General features: G+C 42.2%; 1 protein-coding gene across 2 annotated transcripts; it reads left to right on the top strand.

Annotated features, from left to right (window-relative positions):
* The first annotated feature begins 1,198 nt into the window (after window positions 1–1,198).
* On the top strand, window positions 1,199–5,288 carry LOC147623142 (ruBisCO large subunit-binding protein subunit alpha-like). Of its 2 annotated transcripts, none has more exons than XM_086821201.1 (9): window positions 1,199–1,419; window positions 1,565–1,790; window positions 2,811–2,932; window positions 3,044–3,251; window positions 3,361–3,506; window positions 3,632–3,938; window positions 4,061–4,311; window positions 4,479–4,679; window positions 4,765–5,288. In XM_086821201.1, the coding sequence occupies exons 1-9, from the start codon at window positions 1,345–1,347 to the stop codon at window positions 5,053–5,055; spliced, it is 1,827 nt and encodes a 608-aa protein (XP_086677327.1). In that variant the 5' UTR covers window positions 1,199–1,344; the 3' UTR covers window positions 5,056–5,288. The 2 variants fall into 2 exon arrangements, with proteins under 2 accessions (XP_086677327.1, XP_086677325.1); XM_086821199.1 differs by having other exon boundaries at window positions 1,233–1,419; window positions 1,538–1,790.
* Window positions 5,289–7,263: the final 1,975 nt, after the last annotated feature.

The following is a 7,263-nucleotide window of genomic DNA, read 5'->3' as shown; positions in this document are numbered from 1 at the left end:
GGGTAGTGGGATTTGTTTCTGTTATTAAATTTCAAAAAAGAGGCTTACCACATGCATATATATTGTTGATATTGGAGGGTACATGTAAACCTACTAAGATTGCTTACTATGATAAGTTGGTATGTGCTAAACTTCCAGATAAGGCGATGTTTCCTGAGTTGCACAAGATAATTAGCTAGTGTAATGTTTATGGATCATGTGGGGAACTAAATATGTACTCTCCTTGCATGGTTAACGGGAGTTACAAACATCATTATCCTCACAAGTTTTCTAAGACTACTATTGTTGATGACAATGGGTATCCAACTTACATGCGCGGCGAGATGATGGTAGTTTCATCCAAGTAAAGAATCATAGGGTAGATAGTCAATGGGTTGTTCCATATAACCCTTTTCTCTCTTAGGATCAGCTTCATGTACATGTAATGTTTGTAGGCTATGAAAAGCCTATCAGGATAGTTTTTCGGTGCATAGGCACTAGATAGTATAGAATTTTTTGATTTGGTGTTTACAAGCCTGTTCAAACACCATTCGTCTCAAATGTTGATCCACCGAATGAGTTTTGTAAGGTTCTATCTTTCAGCTTTTTTTTTCTTTAAAATTTTATCTTGCCATATCCAATGTTATTGTCTTATATATATTTTTTGGACAGATGACGTCGAGGAGTACATGCTTCCAAGGAGAGATTATCAAGTCGCTCGAAGATTGTTTTAATGGTTTATGCATGTGTGTTTGGTTGTCACCACTACCTTGGGTTAGAATGCTTGATACATATGTATGCCAATTTTGGTGCTTATTCAAAGAAAACTAAGTGTTTTGGGAGGTTTGATATTGTGACAAGCATGGTGTGGATATATATATGTAGGTTGTTAAGTCGACGACCATGAGGTAGAAAGTGGGCTCTAAATATAAGGCCTTTTTATCCTCTTCCTACAAGGCCATTTTATCCTCTTCCTACAAAGCTAGAATACCCTTGTCCGTTGGAGACGGGTCATGCCACTAGGCTTTTTTTTATACATGCAAGAATACTCTTGCCCGTCAGAGACGGGTCAAGCCACTAGTCTCAATAAAACACTATAAACTTTGCAAAGAGAATGAAATTGTAAAACATATATAATTAACTTCTTAATAAACTACTATAAGCTTTGTAAAGAGAGTGAAATTGAGGTTTTTTCAATGGCACACACGATGAGTTGGTACCGTAGAGGTTATAGTTTTAACCTTTATTATGAAAAGAGAGAGAAAGAGATATTAGTTTGGTAGAAGCTTCGAGACTTAAACCTAGACCCTTCGCTTACCTTCAAAGGCAGCTGGCCTCCTTCCCAGAACTCTCAACACAGCAGCTATGGCGGCCCAAGCTCTGCTCAATCACACCGTATCTGCCTCTTTCTCCTCACCTGCATCGTCTCTCTCCCTTTCTGTAAGACACGTCTCTCCTCTCTCTCTTAAACGCTTCTCTGTGTACTGTGGCTTCTGTTTAATTTCCATGAAGTTTTGCGCTGGTTTTTGTGGAAATTTGGGGGTTTAATTTTGTATAGTTATGCGATCTTTTAAATCTGGGTCAGGGGAAAAGATGCCCATTGCAAGGATGCTGGCAGGGGAGGAACCAGTTGCGGGGCGGAATACCAAGCCTGTATGCTCGAAAAAAGCACAGTAGTAACGCTGGGTTCCCTCGCCTGGTCGTGAGGGCAGTGGCCAAGGATATATCTTTTGACCAGGCGTCCCGTGCCGCTCTGCAGGCCGGCATCGACAAGCTGACCGATGCAGTAGCAGTGACCTTGGGACCTCGAGGTATGCCTGCCTGCCCCTCATTACTCTGCGTGATTATTTCGACTGAATTAGGGTTTTTCGACTACGCATGAGGCTTCTCTAGGGTAGTTACTGCACTAAGATTTTGTATCACTGTCCGTATGCCTATTCAAGTGTTCATTTTATATCTGAATTAACTAAGGGAAAATGCTTCCCCGACTCAAAACATATTTTTATTGTGGATTAAGGGTATCTTTAGGCCATTATACATATATTCATTCATCCATTTCATGCTCTGTTGATTTGCTCTGATCTCTCGCACATGAGGTTCTTTTGTCCTTTTGCCTTCACAATACTTACTTTATCCACATATAAGGGTCTATAGTCTAGTATTTTACAGTAATGTGTGCCCCCAAGAGGGGACAAGTAAGTTTGCTATGGATGCATGCTTCTGAACAAGCATGTTGTCATGCTTGCTCTCTGACATGGATGGGTTTGCACACCATCAGCAGTCTTGAGCAGAGTTAAGCCTTCTTCCCGCCGCTCTTCTTTGAAGTTAGTTATGCCATTGGGATTTGGGATGGATATATGTACATGTGAAACACCCACTTTGGGGTGCGTCTACGCTCACTATGTTCTGTTGTACTCTGATCTGGATGGAGTCGTACAACCCTATCTTTCTATTAGTTCATACTTGCTGCTAGTGCAGCTACCCAGCTGTGCATGCACCTTGACGCTCAAGACCTGTGTGACGTATATAATTGGCCTCGTCTTGTTTTGCACTTCCAAGTCGCTTTAAAGCACTCTTTTTGGGTAAAGTATTCCATTCACTGAAACTGTGGCAGTGTCTTTTAATTATGCCTGTAGATTAGCTATTCAGCATGAATTCTTATGTTGGCAACATAAGCTGTTGGCTAGTTGTCTGTGTGAAGCCTCGTGGTGGGAAGTCTTCAAATGCGTTTCTCCATGCAGATTTCAGTTTACACACGTATGTATGGATGGAAATAGAACCTTTTAGGTTTGTTGGCATGATAATTGATTGCGTAACCTATGAGTTTGTAGGTCGCAATGTGGTTCTGGATGAGTTTGGAGCGCCTAAGGTCATTAATGATGGTGTGACTATTGCCCGTGCCATAGAGCTTGCTGATCCTATGGAGAATGCAGGAGCTGCTCTCATTCGTGAGGTCATTGTCAATATATTTGTTGCATTTCCTATGTGGGCGTGGACATGCTTGTTAAGCTTTACTTTCATGTCTTCGAGTTTGTTTAGTATGTGAAAATCTGAACATATGCAGGTAGCCAGCAAGACCAATGATTCGGCAGGCGATGGCACTACAACAGCCTCTGTTCTCGCTAGGGAGCTCATTAAATTGGGTCTTCTCAACGTGACGTCTGGAGCCAATCCCATAGCTGTCAAGAAGGGGATTGACAAGACTGTGGTTGCGTTGGTCGAAGAATTAAAAAAGAAGTCTCGCCCTGTGAAGGGTCGAGATGACATTAAAGGTTTGGCTGCCATCTTGAAAAGCTTTGTAAACGCCGTCTGTGAGTGTATCTGATGGTCACATTGGTTATTTTGAGTATCTTGTGATGAGAGGAAGATTGCTCTTTGCAGCTGTGGCATCCATCTCTGCCGGAAATGATGATGCTATTGGTACAATGATTGCGGATGCAATCGACAAGGTTGGTCCAGATGGTGTTCTCTCGATAGAGTCGTCTTCATCATTTGAAACCTCTGTGACTGTAGAGGAAGGAATGGAGGTAAGAGTCAAATCACATTTCATAGCTGCTTAGATTGGACCACAGTTTGACTGCCACCACTCTGCTTATATAGCCTAAAGGTAGCTGCAGCTTGACCATCTGTCTTTGTACTTCAATTTGTGCAGATTGACAGGGGGTACATTTCTCCTCAGTTTGTTACAAATCAAGAGAAATTGACTGTGGAGTATGACAATGCGAGAATTCTTGTGACAGACCAGAAGCTAGCAACTATCAAGGATATACTGCCTGTTTTGGAGAAATCTACACAACTCAGTGCTCCTTTGGTTATCATTGCAGAGGATGTTACAGGTGAAGCACTTGCCACACTAGTGGTGAATAAGCTGCGTGGCATATTGAATGCAGCTGCCATCAAAGCTCCTGGATTTGGGGAGAGGAGGAAGGCGCTCCTCCAGGATATCGCTATTCTAACGGGTATAATATATTCACATTGGCTACATCTCTCACCTGACATGATTAACAGATTTGTGTTGGCAAGTTCACTAGAACAGAGGTAGTTGTTGTGTTGACGTGAAATGCTTGCCTATGGTTCACAGGTGCTGAGTTTTTAGCTTCTGACCTCGGCTTGAAAGCCGAAAACGCATCTGTTGAGCAATTGGGCATTGCAAGGAGGGTGACAATCACCAACAACTCAACAACTATAATCGCAGATGCAGCCACAAAAGATGAAATTCAGGCTCGTATTGCTCAGATTAAGAAGGAGCTAGCAGAAACTGATTCTGTTTACGACCAAGAGAAGCTGTCGGAGCGAATTGCAAAGCTTTCTGGAGGAGTTGCTGTTATCAAAGTCAGTGCACATTTCTTTCATAATAATTCTCTCTTGCGGTGGCCCCCCCCCCTGCCCCCTCCTGGCCCCACCCGTTGTCAGATCCTCTAGAAGCAGGGACAGGTGGGAATGTGTTAAGGGGCTTAGTCGAGCTATCCCACCTTGATGTGCTCTCTTAAATGTTGCAGGTTGGAGCAGCTACAGAAACAGAGTTGGAAGATAGAAAGTTGAGGATTGAAGATGCCAAAAATGCCACTTTTGCTGCCATCGAAGAAGGTATCGTACCGGGAGGTGGGGCTGCCTATGTTCACCTGTCAGCTGCCGTCCCTGCTATCAAGGATACTATACAAGACCCAGAGGAGAAACTGGGAGCTGATATTGTGCAAAAGGTGAATAGGCTTTCTCATATTCTTGCTTTTGCTCACCGAGTGTTTATGTACTTGTCTCATCAACAGGTGATTATGTATTATGCAGGCACTTTTAGAACCAGCTGCCCTGATTGCCAACAATGCAGGAACTGAAGGTGCTGTTGTAGTCGAGAAGCTTCTGTCAAGCGAGTGGGTAATTGGTTACAATGCCATGACCGACAAGTATGAGGACTTATTTGAAGCTGGAGTCATTGACCCTGCCAAGGTCACTAGGTGTGCATTGCAAAATGCAGCATCTGTTGCTGGCATGGTTCTAACAACTCAAGCTATCGTGGTAGAGAAGCCAAAGAAGAAGGCTAAGCCTGGTGTTCCCGCTGTGTCAGGGATGACCATTTGAATCCTATACATGATCACATTGCATAGCACCTATAATTCCCATCGTTGTGTCTAGGAAATCACTTGAGATGTCCGGCTGGTAGTCCTAGAAGAAGAGCTATACCAGTGTAAATGTAGAGGCTTGTCGGGCCCTGCTGTGTAACATTGCAGTAGTCCTTTGAAACTCATATCTAGAAATTTGCATTATGGAATTGTTTTTGTAATTAATGATATTCAGAGCTGGATTTATGGTAATGTTCAGCACAATGGCTTTAAATTCATTGATTTACATGGTTGTGCTTGCTGCTTTACTCCAGTTCATAACTCGTCATGTATCTGTGCTTAGGATGTGGTGTGGGGATTGATTCCAGACAACATAATTGATTCTTAGATCAGAACGGTGCAAGTTCCTGCCAAAATATAGTGTCCACTTCACATTACCCATCAATTACCCTATCAAATGGCAGCCAGATTGGTGAAGTGCTTCGACCAGGGGATGTAATTATGCTTGTATGCATTAGCTCAGAGATGCCTTTTCATACAGGGCATTGTGCAAATGTATTTTAATAATAAAGTAAAATCACGAAGGCTCGTGGATGGATACCTCTACAGTAGACCATCATTGCAGCTGTGTTTCTGGCTTTAAATAAACCTGGAAGGTCAGTGGAATGCATCCTCTGTACCTATCAAAGACCACCTCTGTTTTCTTCCTTTTGCAGTCCTAAGTAATATAGAATAGCTATCCATGTTTCATGACTCCATAACTTCCTCCTGACACTGGCCTGGTAAATACCATATTGAACGCACAGCCCAAACAACAGATGAAGGTTGGGGAAACAAGAGGAGAATATGAGCTTTCTTCAATAGATTCAGGGACCCAAAGACCTTGGCATCCTCCACAGTGCGACATGCCTCATGGCAAGCTTCAGAAGATTGTCTCCATATGGCAAGAAAGATTTCCACTACGTGGCCACAACCAGTCCATGTGCTGTTGAAAGATCATAGGGGTATAAGAGAGGACTTTGACCTTCTCTTCCTTGTGGAGCATTACTGATGTTGGACCATTTGAGTTCTTTCTTCAATTTGATCTTCAATAGGCCAGGTGGAAGGTGGAATCCACCACCAAATGATTGTAGGTTGACCTATATGTACATTTACAACTATTTAACCTAGTACCAGTCCACCTTGATTATATTTATACAACGGACATTGAAACTGGTGACACTTGACCTTGTTTACCATGTGACACATACAAAAATAATGCTTGGTCTCTCCAGTAGATAAAACAATTTCAAAGCTATGTGACCTTGATTATGCTTGGTATCCAGCTCAAGCAAGGACTTGATTCACTGGTACATGCATGAAGGATCTTGCAGCTCCATGGAGCAAAGAATAGTCATCCGTTGTCCTCTTAAGGCAATTGCATAATCTATTTCATGTCATTGTTATACATTTTGGTCTCCTTCATTTTCCCATATTCTTAATTGATTTTTTTTCCTATGTCTCGTCTTCTTCTTAGAATCAGTACCAAGGTCATAGATTGTTACTCGAAAATGGTACGGCCTTGATGGCAAATGGAACACCAATTAAGCTCTCTTCTTGGCATGTGCACATTATCCGAAGCTTTTCTAGCCTTCATTTCCTCTTGGAGAGCTTTTGAGAAGTTAGTCCAAGTCATTTTTGCTAAGATATTACCTTTAGCTATAGGTTTCACAGTGGTGGTGCTATGATTGCTAGTTGTGCTGATGCAACAGACTTAAAATTGAAAGCCTTGACTCCCCTTATCATTAGGTTATCCTCATGTTGGATGACATTAGCTGTGACATTCTCCCATGTGGTGGTATCTCTAATGAACAAACCATTATGGATATCTTCATGTTTAAGCCCATGGGTAAATCGATCAAGCAGTTGATTGTTGGAGAAGTGCTCATGTAGAGCACAATGAGAATTCAAATGTTTGAGATGACTAATAAAGTCTCTCATTGACTCATCTTCTTCTCTCTTAGCTTTGTGTAATTGTGACGCCACACTCCACTCTCGGTGGTCAATTCGATGGGCAAGACAATACCTCTGGTCATACGTAATTACGTATCAATGCCTAAGCCCAATGGGTTCAAAACTCATGAACTGTTAGCCAAAACAGTACAAAGCTCACTCTTTCACTTTTTCACTCACTCAGACAGTACACAATGAAATAATGCTCAAGGGCTCTGTATTACTATTAAACTTG

The sequence above is a fragment of the Cibotium barometz genome, chromosome 27, assembly GCF_041138505.1.
Source record: "Cibotium barometz isolate CiBa-2024 chromosome 27, ASM4113850v1, whole genome shotgun sequence".
Taxonomy (NCBI): Eukaryota; Viridiplantae; Streptophyta; class Polypodiopsida; order Cyatheales; family Cibotiaceae; genus Cibotium; species Cibotium barometz.
This window is presented reverse-complemented; position numbering and strand designations above follow the sequence as displayed.

What these genes read in the sequence shown, in the direction of transcription:
- LOC147623142 (XM_086821199.1), top strand. Translation starts at nt 1,345, where the DNA reads ATGGCGGCCCAAGCTCTGCTCAATCACACCGTATCTGCCTCTTTCTCC. An exon ending in CTGTAGAGGAAGGAATGGAG is followed by an intron (nt 3,507 to 3,631) that starts GTAAGAGTCAAA and finishes CAATTTGTGCAG; the next exon opens with ATTGACAGGGGGTACATTTC. An exon ending in GGATATCGCTATTCTAACGG is followed by an intron (nt 3,939 to 4,060) that starts GTATAATATATT and finishes TATGGTTCACAG; the next exon opens with GTGCTGAGTTTTTAGCTTCT.